Here is a 17,432-nt window from a genome sequence, read left to right on the forward strand (position 1 = left end):
TCGTGTATTCCCACCTTTAGTCACCGGTTACACCGCTGAGATTTAAAATCACACGATTTGTGTGCAATTTCAGCGCGATTTCAGGTGCGATTTCTGAAGACTTTATTGCTACCTGTTAAGATTTTCAATGATTTCTTGCACTTTGCAGTGCGATTTCCATTATATTCTATGTATGTGAAATCGCAACAAAACTGCAGGAAAAGTAATGCAAGAACTACTTTAGAAATCGCGCTTCAGCAAATCGCACGTGTTAAGACACTGACATTCCCATTCATTAGATGCGATTTCAGGTGCAATTTTCATCTGCAAATCGCACCTGAATTGTGCACTGGTATGACCGGGCACTGACCCCCAGTCACACTGATCCGACTTTGAAATCATTCGACTTACAGTGAAGTTGCACGATTTCAAAATCGGGATTTCATGCCGATTTGAGGTGCGATTTGCAAGACATCTGACACAGATGTCTATGCAAATCGCACCAAAAGAAGAGCATGCGCTACTTTAGAAATCGTTGCGGCTCCGACCAAGTCAGAACCGCGCCAGGGGCAGACTGACAACTCATAGGGCCCCCAGGCAATAGGGGATCATGGGGCCCCTGTGTCCTTGCCCAAACTCAAAAAAGCCTATGAAAAAGGTACCAGGAGCATTTCTTGGGGCCCCCTACTGACCCCGGGCCCTCGGGCAGTGCCCGAGTTTCCAAATGGTCAGTCCGCCCCTGAACCGCGCCGATATGACTGCTGTCATTGCGGACAATCGGGTGCGGAATAGAATTTGGCATGTGATTTGCAAGTTGCCTGGCATGCAAATCGCATGCCAAGTCGCACCCAGGGCGGCCAGGGGCTTAGTGTCCAGCAGTTGCAGCATCGGACCCGAGGCACCTTGCAAAAGTCACATCATGGGTGCCTGGTGCTAGTGACGGCCATGACCACATACAAACTGACCACAGCTAATAATCCAGCTATAGCACAGAGCAGGGGCGGACTGACCATTTGGAAACTCAGGCACTGCCCGAGGGCCCGGGGTCAGTAGGGGGCCCCATGAGATGCCCCTGTTACCTTTTTCATAGGCTTTTTTGAGTTTGGGCAAGGACACAGGGGCCCCATGATCCCCTATTGCCCGGGGACCCCATGAGTTGTAAGTCCGCCCCTGGCACAGAGTGCTGCTGCGTCCAGATGAGGCGATGCAGCCCAATCGCTCGTGTGAATGAGCTGTCATTAGTAAATCTTTCTGAATGGGAATTTGGAAGCACAATACATCAGGATTCCCCCCTCCTCTTGCTGTTGGTGGGATGGGGGGCGTTCCTAGCTAGTATTACAGGGCTGGACACACACACAGCCCTGTACTCTGCTGTACAATGCTGCTGGAGCGCAGACATCTCCAGCACTGACCCCTGCCTCTGATTGGAGCCCAACAACTGCGACTATTGCATTGAATCACCAGTCAAGGAAAGAAATTGGAAAGCGTTTACATTGTGAAGGGCGCTGTGCAGGGGGCTCCATCAGCATCCCCACCCTGTGATCTTCTGCTACAATGTTACCAAACTTCCCTGGAACACGCTATGCTCTATGGATTACACTCATCATTCTGCAAACAGCCGCCTGTCAACAAGGTAACCATTTACCATCAATTCTATCACCCATGGCTCACATTGTTACTCTTTTTTTATTTCTGTAAATCACAGGAATTGACTTTTTTTTTTTGCATTTTCCTAAAATACTTTGGATTATAAGATTATAAAAACTATTTTTGGCTTTAGGAAAAAATAGTTGAGAAGGAATCAGGGAGTCCACCATGAATTAGATTTGAAAGTGTAATTTACTAATTGATCATTAACTCCCCCAAACTGCAATTTATTTGAACATGCATAAAAATGCTGCCTCATACACACGGGGGGCAATTTACTAAAACTGGAGAGTGCAAAACCTGGTGCAGCTCTGCATGGTAGCCAGACAGTGTTGGATTTATAAGGGAGCAAAAGGAGCAACTGCCCCCTTGGCAGAAGGGGCCACCTATATACAAAAATAATATAAAACAATATTAAAAATGGTATAAAATAATACAAAATAAATAAATAATAAAATAATTATTAAATACTATATTTTATTATTGTCATTATTATTATTAATAATATTAATATAAAATGCATTACCTTTTTATTAAATGTATCCTGGGAAGTAATATTTTGACTGCTATCATATTTTACTCCGGACTGCTATATTGTAGCTTGGCAGAAGGGGCGCCCTATATACAAAAATAATATAAAACAATATTAAAAATGGTATAAAATAATACAAAATAAATAAATAATAAAATAATTATCAAATACTAAATGTTACTATTGTCATTATTAATAATAATAATAATATAAAATACATTACTTTTTTATTAAATGTATCTTGGGAAGTAATATTTTGATGGTTATCATATTTTACTCCGGACTGCTATATTGTACCTTGGCAGAAGGGGCCCCCTATATACAAAAATAATATAAAACAATATTAAAAATAGTATAAAATAATACAAAATAAATAAATAATAAAATAATTATTAAATACTATATTTTATTATTGTCATTATTATTATTATTATTATTATTATTATTATTATTATTAATAATATTAATAATAATAATAATATAAAATGCATTACTTTTTGATTAAATGTATCTTGGGAAGTATTATTTTGACGGCTATCATATTTTACTCCGGACTGCTATATTTTACCTTGGCAGAAGGGGCCCCCTATATACAAAAATAATATAAAACAATATTAAAAATTATATAAAATAATACAAAATAAATAAATAATAAAATAATTATTAAATACTATATTTTATTATTGTCATTATTATTAATAATAATATAAATATTAATAGTATAAAATACATTACTTTTTAATTAAATGTATCTTGGGAAGTAATATTTTGACGGCTATCATATTTTACTCCGGACTGCTATATTGTACCTTGGCAGAAGGGGCCCCATATATACAAAAATAATATAAAACAATATTAAAAATGATATAAAATAATACAAAATAAATAAATAATACAATAATTATTACATACTATATTTTATTTTTACTATTATTATTTTTATTATTATTATTATTATTATTATTATTAATAATAATAATAATAATAATATTATAAAAAACTTTACTTTTTTTATTAAATGTATCTTGGGAAGTAATATTTTGACAGCTACCATCTTTTACTCCGGACTGCTATATTGTATCATTTTTAACCACTTGAAGACCAAGCCTATTCTGACACTACTCTCTTACATGTAAAATTTTGCTATAAAGTTGCTTAGAACCCCCAAACATTATATATTTTTTAAAGCAGAGGCCCTAGAGAATAAAATGGTGGGTGTTGTTTTTTTTATGTCATGCGGTATTTGAGCAGTGGTTTTTCAAACGCAACATTTTTTGGTAAAAATACACTTTAACCACTAGCCTACAGGGCACTTACCGTATTTTTCGCCGTATAAAACGCACCTGACCATAAGACGCACCTAGGTTTTAGAGGCAGAAAACAGGAAAAAGAAATTCTGAACTAATGGACTGCAGACATAGTACAGGAGATGACCAGAGACTGCGGACAGCACAGGGATGACCAGAGACTGCGGACAGTACAGGGATGACCAGAGACTGCGGACAGTACAGATGACTGCTGACCTTTGGGAAGGTGGGGAGCGGGTACCTGAATTTGACAGGTACCCGCTCTTACTTCCGCAGAGTTTTTGTTTGGTCTTACCTGTTCCTCGATCCAGCCGCGCGCTGTCTTCCCGGCTTCTGTAATGGCGCTCGGCATGACAGCCGGGTGCCCAGTGCGCATGAGCGAGAAGCACTTGCGCTTTGTGATTGGTCCGGCGGCTTCTGGGATCTGTCATGTGTCCCAGGTGCCGCCTTACCATTCACAAAAAGCACAGCTTCTTGCGCATGCGCACTTGGCACCCGGCTGTCATGCCCAGTGCCCACACTACAGAAGCCGGGAAGACAGCACGCCGCTGGATAGAGGAACAGGTAAGGTCCCGCTGCAGAGCTGAGCGGCCGGCCTGGTATTCTGACACGGCCGCGGTGAAAATACCGGACCGGCCGCTCCATAAGACGCACTGACATTTCCCCCCCAGTTTTGGGGAAGAAAAAGTGCGTCTTATACGGCGAAAAATACGGTATACCCCCTTCCTGCCCAGGCCAATTTCCAGCTTTCATCACTGTTGCACTTTGAATGACAATTGCGCGATCATGCAACACTGTACCTATATGAAATTTTTATCATTTTTTTGTGACAAATAGAGCTTTATTTTGGTGGTATTTAACACCTCTGGGATTTTTATTTTTTCTTAAACAAACCAAAAACCACAGAAAATTTTGAAAAAAAATGTTTTTTCTTAGTTTTTGTTTTAAAATTGTGTAAATAAGTAATTTTTCTCCTTCACTGATGTGCACTAATGAGGCTGCAATGATGGGCACTGATAGGCTGCACTGATGGACACTGATAGGTGGAACTGATGGGCACTGATGAGGAGGCACTGGTAGGTGGCACTGATGGGCATTGACGGGCATCACTGATGGGCACTGAAAGGCAGCACTGATACATGGCACTGATAGGCAGCACTGATAGGCGGCACTGACTGGCACTAATAGGCGGCACTGACTGGTACTGATAGGCGGCACTGACTGGCACTGTTAGGCGGCACTGATGCACACTGATAGGCAGCACTGACTGGCACTGATAGGTGGCACTGATTGGTAGCACTGATAGGTGGCACTGATTGGAATTGATAGGTGGCACTGACTGGCATTGATGGGTGACACTGAAAGGCAGCTCAGATGGGCACTGATATGTGGCATTGATGTGCACTGGTAGGCACTGATATGTGGCACTGATGGGCACTGGCACAAGGCACTGATGAGCACTGACATAAGGCACTGATGGACACTGACAGGTGGCACTGCTGGGGCTACACTGATCATCAGGGCACACAGATCATCAGTGTAGATGTCCCCTCCGTGGAAAGCTGATTACCGGCTCTCCTCTCCTCTGTCAGCGTGACAGCTCGAGAGGAGAGAAATGCAGATAACCAGCATTTCCCTATTTACATGCGATCAGCTGTGATTGGACACAGCTGATCACATGACCAAGCTGACATCTTCGGCTCTTTCCGTGATCAGTGATCCTCTGTGTCCGAGGGACACAGCGCACCACCGATCGCCGTGCTGCGCGCTCCCTGAGCCGCGCATGCGCAGTGAGAATGGGAGGACATCATATGACATCCTCCCAGAACAAGAGAACCACCTTGCGCCCATCATATTACTATATGGCGGGCGGGAGATGGTTAATGCAGTTTAGTGCACACAAACACAATATAACACCCAATTTTATTGATAAAATATGATGTTGCGCCAAGTAAACAGATACCAAACATGTCATGCTTTAAAGTTGCGCATGACTCTGGAACTGCAAGAAACAACATAAGTTAAATTACCCCTCATTCTGGTATGAGCACTGAAGCCCCCATGATGTACGTTGTTTGTCAAGGTGGCTGAAGTGGTTTTAAAATACATTTTGGCAGCTACAGACGTGCTTACACTCTTAAGGAAGTTAACTTCTGAACAGGGGCGGACTGACAACTCATGGGGCCCCCGGGCAATAGGGGATCATGGGGCCCCTGTGTCCTTGCCCAAACTCAAAAAAGCCTATGAAAAAGGTACCAGGGGCACCTCATGGGGCCCTCTACTGACCCCGGGCCCTCGGGCAGTGCCCGTGTTTCCAAATGGTCAGTCCGCCCCTGCTTCTGACTGCATGTGCGTGTGCATGCGTGACCTCAATGATATTGTGTCATGCATTTTGAAAATGTATTACTGTCATTGAAAATGTAAACCAAATCTGTGTATGTGGGGGCCCCTGAAGTGCACCAGGCCCCCTGAGGTCTATATCTGGCATACACACTGGTATATGTGTTTTTGAATTTTTGTTTAGTTGCATTATAACATTTATTTCATGGAAAGTAGTGAAGCAATCCTGTACAGGGACATTTTTTATATCTATCTGACCACCTACTGAAAATGCTAGGTGCCTGGCTGTCTCTGGCTTCTATACAATGAGATTCTGACTCAGAACAAGCATGCAGGCAGAAAAATCCAAGTGAAGTGCAAGCTCCTATTCTGCACACGTGTTGCAAATGAAGCGCACTGGATCAACATGACAGCTAGGGATCTAGCATTGCCAAGCAGGCAGGTCGACCTCTGAAGTTGGTTCTTGGTATAGGTTTCCTCAAATGAAGGATTACCAGAAAATCTTCCTGGTGTCAAATCCTAATGAAAACACGAAACAAAAAGCCGGACAATAAGTACAACAAAAATATTGGATTCTTTGGGCACAGTAAGAGACCAGACGATGAAATACACACAACCATTTATTGACATAAAAGAGTCATATACTCTCTATAAGACTCATAATACAAACATAACCCCAAAAAGGGGCCAGAAAAAGGACATAAATAATTACAAAACGCCTCCATTACATACAGGTTAATAACTTTGCATTTAGATACAGTAATTGCAATATGAAAAGAGAACGGTCAACGCGTTTCGCCTGTGCTAGTATTTACACATTTTTGGGATGCTGATGTTACCTGCTGGTGGTGTCTTATATATTTCCCATTGTATTATTATTATTATTATACAGTATTTATAAAGCGCCAATAGTTTGCTCAGCGCTGTACATTACAAAGGGGGACAGAACATGTGACAGAACAATACCAATACAATGCAAAACATGAGGGGATTGAGGGCCCTGCTCTTTCGAGCTTACAATCTAGGAGGGAGGGGATGATGGCACAGGAGGAGATAGCTGTGGGGGATGGAGTGATAGGAAGAGTGAAGGAGGTCGGCAAGTTAACAGGGGGTGGGGTAGGTTTCCCTGAAGAGATGGGTTTTCAGGGTACACCTAAAGGAGAGGAGCGTAGGTGATAATCTGATGGGTTGGGGCAGGGAGTTCCAGAGGATGGGTGACACCCTGGAGAAGTCCTGGAAGCGGGCATGGGAGGAGGAGACCAGGGAACTAGAGAGAAGGAGGTCTTGTGAGGAGCGGAGTGTGCGTGCTGGGCGGTACTTGGATATTAGGTCGGTGATGTAGTTCAGGGCAGTATGGTGGACAGCTTTGTACGTCAGTGTTAGGATTTTGAATTTGATCCATTGCGCAATCGGAAGCCAGTGGAGGGATTGGCAGAGGGGGGTGGCGGAAACGGAGAGGTTGGAAAGGTGAATGAGTCTGGCAGCCGTATTCAGGATAGACTGAAGCGGGGATAGCCAGCGGCGAGGCAGGCCAGTGAGGAGTGTAGGATCTTTTCATACTATACTTGGCCTTTGAGTCTTTTTTTGTTCGCCTTGCGCTCTGGCCTCCAATGCCCGCTCCCCAGACTACTTTGTAGCTGGTCTGCCATATCTTCACGTAAACCTAGCTAACATTTTTTGCCTATTATATGTATTTCTATGTATTTGTTTGTATACCTAATTTGTATATTTTTTAAAGCAGTAGTACTATTCTCCCTTACATTCAAGTTACGGTCCTGAAAAAGCCAAATGCACAGGCGAAACGCGTTGACCGTCCTCTTTTCATATTGCAATTACTGTATCTAAGTGCTAAGTGATTAACATGTATGCAAGGGAGGCATTTTGTAATTATTTATGTCCTTTTTCTGGCCCCTTTTTGGGGTTGTGTTTGTAATATGTGTCTTATAGAGAGTATATGACTCTTTTATGTCAATAAATGTTTGTATGTGTTTTATTGTGTGGTCTCTTACTGTGCCCAAAGAATCCAATATTTTTGCCGTACTTATTCTTTTTTCTTGAATAAAAGATGTTGTGTTCTGTTCATACACTGTAATCTGGGGCTGTCATTTATAAGGAAACTGAATTGTTCTCCCAGTGAGTAGAATATTTTGAGCTAATACTATAACATAAGCTGAAAATAATATTTGATGTGCCTTTTTGTACCTGCTGAACAGCTGCTGAGGCAAGATCAGTCACAGGATAAGTCAAAATAGACAGTGGTCAGTTGGTCCAAGCTGGCTGCCACTGCCGAATTTCTCCCTCTGAAGATGCCTGGTTACCAGGGCTGGGAAAAGGGGTGGGCAGGAGGGACCACTGCCCTGGGCACAGTGATGGAGGGGATGAATGGCTGGCAACCAGTGGGTCGCACCTTCATGTCTGCTGTAACATCTACTGCTGTCACACCAACAGGCCATGATAAAACACACCATGCATGTGCAACTACCCTCTAGCTGATAGAATGCAATTGATTGGCCACGCATGTTCAGTACACACTCCATGCTAACCATAGGCAGCCAGATCACGGTGCAAGCAGGGGTGGACTGACCAATTGGAAACTCGGGCACTGCCCGAGGGCCCAGGGTCAGTAGGGGGCCCCATGAGATGACCCTGGTACCTTTTTCATAGGCTTTTTTGAGTTTGGGCAAGGACACAGGGGCCGCATGATCCCCTATTGCCCGGGGGCCCCATGAGTTGTCAGTCCGCCCCTGGGTGCAAGAGAATAGGTGCAAGGCGGAACACCCATTCTACATCATGCATTAGCAGCAGGAAACTGGGGGGCAGTTCTGCATTCTTGCCCTGGGCTCTGGATGATCCCATCCCAGGGCTGCTGGCTACTATGCTGAACTAATTACTTCAATATTTCCTGAGTCAGGCATGTAACAAATGTGCAAATCAAGAGTTCCAACTTCTGACTACACTAATTACTGCATATTGTTTTAAGGTAATTAAAGGGTAGACATGACAGCCAGGAAAGCAGCATTCCCTCAAAGGTTTCAAAGTTTCAAGACTAGTTTTGTAACACGCCAACAGATGGCAGCGCAAGGCTGCACGCATAGGGGTTGATTTAATACAGGCAAATGGGCCATCCACTGCAGTTGCTCCAGAGCTTAGTAAATGAGTAGAATCTCTGCTGACCTCCATCATCCAATCATGTACAAGCAAAAATGCTGTTTTCTTAAATTTCCTTGCACATGATTGGGTATTCTTTGTAAAGCGGAGCTTTACCCCATTTACTAAGCTCTGGAGCAAGTGTACTTTGCAAAGTGCACAGTCTATTTGCCTTTAGTAAATAAACCCCACAGTCACAGGGAGCATTGACCTTCATAAGTCAGTGTGCCAAAAGACATCGTCCTGTGCACCTCGGGAGTTGTGCAACTGGTGCTATTCTGACCACGTGTGTTACCACGTCTGCTATTTCATCATGGACTGCAAGTTAGAACAAACAGCAAATGTGAAGTTCTGCCTGAAACTGGGCAAATTGATGATTCTCCACAATGTTGTCAAAATGGCAACCTTTCAACTGGAACTTCATCTTCGGGAAAAGGGTATTTTCGGGGGTTGAGTTTGTTGAAGGTCTTCTTGAACTCTCATCGTCTTCCAGTGATGTTCTAACGCTCTTGAAATGCGTGTGCCACTCAAAACCCCGAATGACTCATGGCAGCATCGCCGTATACTTGACGAATCATGTCAAACATCTCTCTGTGGCAGATTTGCTCAACAGAATTTCACATTTGCTCCTTGTTCTAACTTGCTGTCCATGATGAAGTAGCAGACATGGTAACGCATGTGGTCAGAATGGCACCAGTTGCACAGCTCCCGATGTACACAGGACATTGTCGTTTGGCAAACTGAAGGTCGGTGCTCCCTGTTGAACACTGGTCAAACTTATCCCGGGTATAAAGTGATTGGCCAGGTTGGGTGCTCTCCCCTCCCTTCTCTTTAAATAAAAATGATGATGGAGTCCCGGACCCTAGGATAAGTGAAAATTAGAGTTAGAATCCAGGCAACCAGGGTCCTTCTGTTGGCCCCTGAAATGGTCTGGAGAGTATGCAAAGGATGAGAGAACTGCAACTTGAATAACTCTAGAAAAGTTTTTTTTTCAGGACAAGAGGTCAAAATCCAACATGCTTTAGAGGTTCAAAATCCTCCCTTCATCAGGACTAGGATGCTGGCAGAGGTAGCAACTGTTGTCCAGTATCATTTGAACCACTGCCAGTATCCAAGCCCTGATGACGGAGTTTCAAATTACCAAAACACTTTGGCTCTTATCCCTTACATATTCTCCTTCCTACTCTTTAGGACAAACTATGGTGAACAGACGTCCCTAATTCCCAGGGACAGTCCCTGATTTCAGAAGGCTCTCCCCAGATAAATATTGATTTAAGGATTGTTTCCCAGGATGAGTGCTCCATGATCCATCAAGCATGAGTAGGAGGGAGGAAATTGTATTAAATTTCTAAATTCTAGTCATGCTCACATATTGTCACACTGTTTTAACTTTAAACAGACAGATTACCTTTATGAGTATTGTTAATATTGTTAAAACAGTGATTGAAATGTGAAGGGGCATGCTTTTGTGGGTGCGGTTAAAAGTGAGTGTAGTCAGTAGGATGTTCTTGGATTTTTGGTCACCTTAGGATCAAAATGCGTGTCCATTATATCCATCATGCGTAGCCATTTTCTGAAGTCTCTAGGTAGTTTACGTAGAGAGAGAGGATCATAAGGAACAAATTCTGTACAGCATTCCTTAGCATGGTGCCTCATTCCTTATCAAGGGAAACACTGACCTGGGATAAAAAAGCAGCATGGTGGTTCAGGCTTTCTTAGACTTCACTGGCTGCCTGTTTGTTCTGTCTTAGGTTGGCCATGGACCAGGGGCGGCCTGACCATTTGGAAACTCGGGCACTGCCCGAGGGCCCGGGGTCAGTAGGGGACCCCATGAGATGCCCCTGGTACCTTTTTCATAGGCTTTTTTGAGTTTGGGCAAGGACACAGGGGCCCCATGATCCCCTATTGCCCGGGGGCCCCATGAGTTGTCAGTCCGCCCCTGCCATGGACAGATAAAAATTTGGCTGGTTTAGCAGGAACTGGACGAATTTTAATCCATCTATGGGCATGCTGGTTGTACTGAAGTTGACCCAATGATCAACTTTAGTACAACCAGGCTGTTGATTTTTTCATCTCTGATTAACAATGTTCCTCTCATTCTCTACTACCTCTATATAGTGGTCAGCAACACAGCACCAGCTACAGAGCGGAGGGTAAATTGCTCCGGCCTAAAGATGTGTCTGGTGTAGTTCCCCATATTGGCAACCAGATGTCCCCATAGCTAGGGTTGGGAACCCTGTGGCGTAGAATAGGTAGTGTACAGTAAGTGCCTAGGTAACTTCTAGAGGTCCTCAGAGTGGGATTTACCATAAAGGGTGAGATAGTGCCAGCCCTGCATCCTGGGCAGAGAGCTCTGTATAAATAGTCTAGCAGGAGTCCACTGGTGGTTGGTTAATTTATTTAGTACAGGTACTTATATAATGGCATCAATTTATGCAGATCTTTACATATTCATTATACATTCACATCAGTCCCTAACCCTCAAAGAGCGTGCAATCTAAGGTCTCTATCTCACATTCATACATACCCATACTAGGGCCAATTCAGACAGGAGCCAATTAACCTACCAGCATGTCTTTGGAGTGTGGGAGGAAACTGGAGTACCCAGAGGAAACCCACTCAGTCACAGGGAGAACATGCAAACTCCATGCAGGTAGTACTACTAGGTGGAAGCACTAACCACTTAGGCACTGTGCTCATGGGAAGCAGTGGAAGGACTAAGGAGCGATCTTTGAGGATCTAGCTTCTGAAAACTTGTAAATATGTCATCAACTGTGTTCCAGTAAAAGAGTTAAAAGGTGGCCGTTGTATGGACACTTCATTCTCCTAGCTTCAAAGAAATGGGACTTGTGCAAGCTGAGGTTGCTATTGGGGTTCATTGCCATAAAGCCTGCGCAAGGGAGGAAACAGACTACTGTTGGTCTTGGGTATACAAGGCTGGGGCCCCCTGGGGAATGACCCTGTCATACTGCCTAAGGGAGGTTTCCATGCCCTTAGCTGCACGTCAGTGGATCTAAGGTACCAACTTTTGCTGGACAGGGGTGGGTTTAGGAGTACAGGTGCTGCCTTACAATGAGGCTGTGCATGTAGAGGACATGCAGCTCAGCACGTTACACAATATACAGTATCTACTTAGGAAGCCCCAGCACTTTACTTGAATCACAATGAAATGTGTAGATATTAATCATCCAAGAACAGGATGGGAGGTGTAGTCATGAAGAAGGATTCTAATCTAGCCATGCATGAGCAGCAACTAAAAGTCCCATGAACACCTGGGGCAGGAGGGACCATATACAGTAAAATCTCAGGAAGGAGCCAGGCAGTTGGGGCAAGTGCACCAAAAATGTAGGAGTGAGAGAGCCCTGCTGTGTCAAGCGGTGCTGAGCCATGCTGTGTCAAGCGGTGCCGTACTGAACTGAGCTGTGCCAAGTTGTGTTGTGCCAGAGAGAGATCGGACTACTGTGCTGGACACTGGAACAAGGAGGCTGATTTGAATGTGGGCATCTGCTATTTAGAATCTCTGTCCAGGTCACCGATGCATCTGCTGCTACCTGTTGTGCTGCTGCTTAAGGCCCCCCACCACCACCACCACTACAAGACCCACTTGCTGCTATTAGAAGATTACTGCAGAGGAGTTTGGTCAAAGGATCTGTGACTAGCTTTACAACTATAACTATTTGTTAACCCTTCCTTCAGTCTAGACTTGACAAAGAGCCATATCTCCATTTCCCCTTTTTGCTACAAGAATTCTACCACACTTGCTGCTTCATTCATCAGTAAGTAGCAGCCCTTAAAGTCAAATACAGAGCCTAAAATCATTCCTATTCCCAGAACGCTGGCTTTACTTTACTTTCCATCTGCTCCCCCTTGTTGCATAATATCCTGATCTTTATACCCCCCCCCCCCAAACTACCCTTTGAACTTGCCTCACTTCTGAGTTGCTGCACTAAGGAGTCTACATACCTATTGAGACTAACTTTATACCAAGGAGGAGCCACACCACGCCGTGACGTCACGCCGCCGGAGCAACGTGGAGCTCCGGCGGCCATTGTTTACTACCAGCTGGTCAGTCCTCTTACAGACTACTGTCTGCAACGTTGTACACATTTTATATGATGCACCTTTTTGAATAAAAGTCTTTGTTTAACCTACTACACTATGGGAGTGTCCTTGTTGCCCCCTGGGGGAGTGTTCTAGCCTGCAGACCCACTACTAGGACGGATCACCACCTACCACCCAGGCCATTCGGAGTGACAGCACCCACTAGGACCATACAGGTGTATCTTAGTGAGAAGGACAACTCATCTCGGATCCGATAGAAGGAAGACCTCCTACCACCTGGCATCAGGATAATTACATACAAGGCGCATTTAATATGCGCGTCCGGTGAGTGCGCATTTCATTATCACCTCTATCCGGACAACGAAGTCACCTCAATTATCCATATTTACTTATATCTATGGGACTACTTCTTATCCTTTATTTTTTCACTTTGTATTTTATCCATTCACTCTAAGGAACTGGGTGTATATATATTGGTTACGAGCGCTGCACTTGTTACATACATTAACTTTATACCAGACTGCTGTTGAATGCCATACCCTTGAGTCCTCTTCACCTTTTTGCGAGCCAACCTTCTAAAGGGCCCCAACGTTGCCAGTGGATGCTCATCATAAAGACTGTCCAAGTCACTACACTTCTGAGGGCCTAACTGGGTTGCTATTATTTAGTTCAGGTTTAAAAGTCTAAGCCTAGCCCTTTTGTTTGAAAGCTTTCACTTGACTTAGCCTGTTACCTTTCTTAATTATCCTCGTTCGTCATTTGAGGGGTGAAAGTGACGACATGTTTCAGGTTGAAAGCAGAAGTGATGTAACATTCTTTTGCTTCCTCTGTGTGATGAGACACCTAGCTAACAGGTTGTTGCCCATTTAGCTGGTGCCTCTGTGACTGAACATGACAATTTATTAGCCATGTCACGAGGTACAGTATCGAAGGTTATGACAGCATTTACAGTTTCTGGGAAACCGTTGCCTGATAAGCATTAGTATAGTCGACATGGTCAACTGGCCAAAAGAGACAGAAGGACATTATGTAGGATTGTGACCCAGAATAGGAAAACAACTTCTGCAAAAGTGACTGCAGACCTCAATCTCAGTCTTCCAAAGCCCATGTCCACAAAAATCGTGTGGAGGCAAAACACGGGCGAACTGCAATTACCGAACCACTAGTGACAGATATTAATGCTCAGAAGAGGAAAGAGTGGTACAACACTCATAAATCATGGACTGTCTATTAAAGGAAGACTGTAATATGGTCTGATGAATCGAGCTTCACACTGTTCCCAACCACCGGCTGTGTTTGCATATGGCAAACACTGTCCCAAGCTTATGACCAGGACTGTCTTGTGCCAATGGTAAAGCATGGTGGTAGTGCAATTATGGTTTTGACAGCCATATCCTGGTATTCTGCAGGTCCCATCATCATCACTGCCAGCGACTATATACAAATTTTGCCTGGCCATGTGCACCCCATGGTGCAGACATTGCTTGCCGTAGACAGCGCCATTTACCAAGATGATAATGCTCTGATTCACACAGCTGGTGTCAAATCGTGGAATCTTCACAAATTCCCTGGGTGCTGCAGTCTCCAGACCTCAATATTATAGAGCAACTATTGTCAAATTTGGAGGTTCAGGCTTGTTATCTGCCTTTGGCATCTCTGTGAGGACTGGAACATTTTTGCATGAAGAGTGGTATCAGATTCCATTGTCCACAATTCAAGACCTTGCCAATTCCCAAGAGAATTCAGCCTGTCTTAGATGTCAAAACCGGTCCAACACCACATCAGGTTACAATTTCGTTCTTTTACCTGGTGTTTCCATAATTTTGTCCAACCCCTGTACCTCTGTTGGATGCATTGTACTGCTTTTGTTGTGCTTGTGTGCATTGATATTGATGTACCAACCTGCTTTGTTGTATTTATGATTTTGAAAGGGTAGTGTTTGCAATCTTTGTCAGCGAGTGTGAGGGCTTGCCTAAGGCTAGGGAGAGCAGAGGGCCCAAACTTACAAGCAGTTCCTGCAGGGGTAGCACTACTAGCTATTCCATGACTTGGATAAATGAGAACCTTCACAGAGACTAAGGATGTGAAGCACTCACAATGCACCCAATACTGTGACTTTTGACATTGCTAGCCTTCAAGTCACATGATGGAGTCCAGGACAGGGGCGGACTGACCATTTGGAAACTAGAGCACTGCCTGAGGCCCCGGGGTCAGTAGGGGCCCCATGAGATGCCCCTGGTACCTTTTTCATAGGCTTTTTTGAGTTTGGGCAAGGACACAGCGGCCCCATGATCCCCTATTGCCCGGGGGCCCCATGAGTTGTCAGTCCGCCCCTGGTCCAGGAGCAGCAATTTTAATTCATGGTCAGATAGAGGTACTTCTTGCTCACACAATATTGTGAGTAGGCAATGTTGAAGAAAGGGTTGTTGAAAAGGCTACTGGCTGTAGACCTTGATGCATGTTGGATATGTAAGCAAGCTGTCTGTACTCGGCAAAGTATGTTTATTCTAGAATGCATACATTACACAGCCTGTCTACCCTTAATAATAATAATAGCACACATGGCCTGTTATCAGGCTTTTTCTGACCCTTTGAAGTCTTTCTGGGTGTTGTAACTTGTCATGTAAACTCCGGTAGACTGTCTTGAGGTTCTGAGGAACACGATGAATGTCCTTACAAACATAAAAGGAAGCGTCCCATCTATAAAGAGCTTAGTCTTGGCTTGCTAATGAAATATAATGTCACTTCTAACTTATCATATAAACATCATTCCATTACAATGGGTGAGAGATAATCCCGCTACATTGTGTTTATCATGACACACAAAACTATAACTAGTGCCTACTATAGTGAAAATTATTGTATTCTGATAACTGTGTGGAGTAATATTTATTTATTAAAGGTTCTTATATAGTGCTATCAATTTACACAGCGCTTTACATACACTATATTGCCAAAAGTATTGGGACACCCCTCCAAATCATTGGATTCAGGTGTTCTAATCACTTCCATGGCCACAGGTGTGTAAAAACAAGCACCTAGGCATGCAGACTGCTTCTACAAACATTTGTGAAAGAATGGGTCGCTCTCAGGAGCTCAGTCACTCCAAGCGTGGTCCCGTGATAGGTTGCCACCTGTGCAATAAGTCCATCCGTGACATTTCCTGGCTACTAAATATTCCACACTCAACTGTTAGTGGTATTATAACAAAGTGGAAGCAACTGGGAACAACAGCAACTCAGCCACCAAGTGGTAGGCCACGTCACATGACTGAGCGGGGTCAGCGCATGCTGAAGCACACAGTGCACAAAAGTCTCCAACTGTCTGCAGAGTCAATAGCTAAAGACCTCCAAACTTGGTGTGGTCTTCAGATTAACACAACAACAGTGCGTAGAGAGCTTCATGGAATGGGTTTCCATGGCCGAGCAGCTGCATCCAAACCTTACATCACCAAGTGCAATGCAAACTTGCGTGCAGGGAACTTGACTGGCCTCCACAGAGTCCTGACCTCAACCTGATAGAACACTTTGGGATGAATTAGAGCGGAGACTGCGAGCCAGGCCTTCTCGTCCGACAACAACCAAATAACCTGACCTCACAAGTGCGCTTCTGGAAGAATGGTCAAACCTTCCCATAGACACCCTCCTAAACCTTGTGGACAGCCTTCCCAGAAGAGTTGAAGCTGTTATAGCTGCAAAGGGCGGGGCCAACGCAATATTGAACCCTACGGACTAAGACTGGGATGCCATTAAAGTTCATGTGCGTGGAAAGGCAGGCCGACCAATACTTTTAGCAATATAGTCTATTATACATTCACATTAGTCCCTGCTCTCAAAGAACTTACAATCTCAGGTTCCTAACTCTCATATACACTCTCACATACACATACTAGGGACAATTTAGAAAGGAGCCAATTAACCTACCAGCATGTCTTTGGAGTGTGGGAGGAAACTGGGGTACATCCACCCAGGCAGAAAATGCAAACTCCAGGCAGGTAGTGTCGTGGTTGGGATTAAAACTAACAATCCTAGTGCTGTTAGGTGGAAGTGCTAACCACTTAGCCACTGTACTACCCAGCTTTAAAATTGTATTAAGTAAATGGAATCCTTTTTATAGCTCACACATCTTTGTTTATATTTTTCTTCCTTTCTGTCCAGAAAAAGTGACAGTTACAGGGGTTCAAACAACCATATTACATTGCCACTGGTCTCAAATTTAGCTTTCAGGAAATAATGGACAAGATAAAATGTTGTGAGTATGACTGTGACCCCTCTGAGAAATGCAAAGTGTGGGGGTGGGGGTGAGGTCCACCCGATGGGTGCCAACGGATTTGAGAAATCCAAAGAGAATAAAGCTCTATTCTTAATTATAAAGTGGTGATGAGTAGACAAGCAGTAGCCAATGCATTACAGGGGCCA

At 44.0% G+C, this 17,432-nt stretch overlaps 1 protein-coding gene across 2 annotated transcripts in view; it reads left to right on the forward strand.

Annotated features, from left to right (window-relative positions):
• The first annotated feature begins 1,377 nt into the window (after positions 1 to 1,377).
• Positions 1,378 to 17,432, forward strand: part of VWDE (von Willebrand factor D and EGF domains) — a 177,562-nt gene continuing 161,507 nt past the window's right edge. For both annotated transcript variants that reach the window (XM_089654581.1, XM_089654582.1), the window contains exon 1: positions 1,378 to 1,612. In XM_089654581.1, the coding sequence (XP_089510707.1) occupies positions 1,534 to 1,612 (79 nt within the window). In that variant the 5' untranslated portion in view covers positions 1,378 to 1,533. The remainder of the gene's footprint in view (positions 1,613 to 17,432) is intronic.

This window comes from Staurois parvus, unplaced genomic scaffold, assembly GCF_062004578.1.
Source record: "Staurois parvus isolate SC_StPar_1 unplaced genomic scaffold, SC_StPar_1.0 ptg000779l, whole genome shotgun sequence".
Lineage (NCBI taxonomy): Eukaryota > Metazoa > Chordata > Amphibia > Anura > Ranidae > Staurois > Staurois parvus.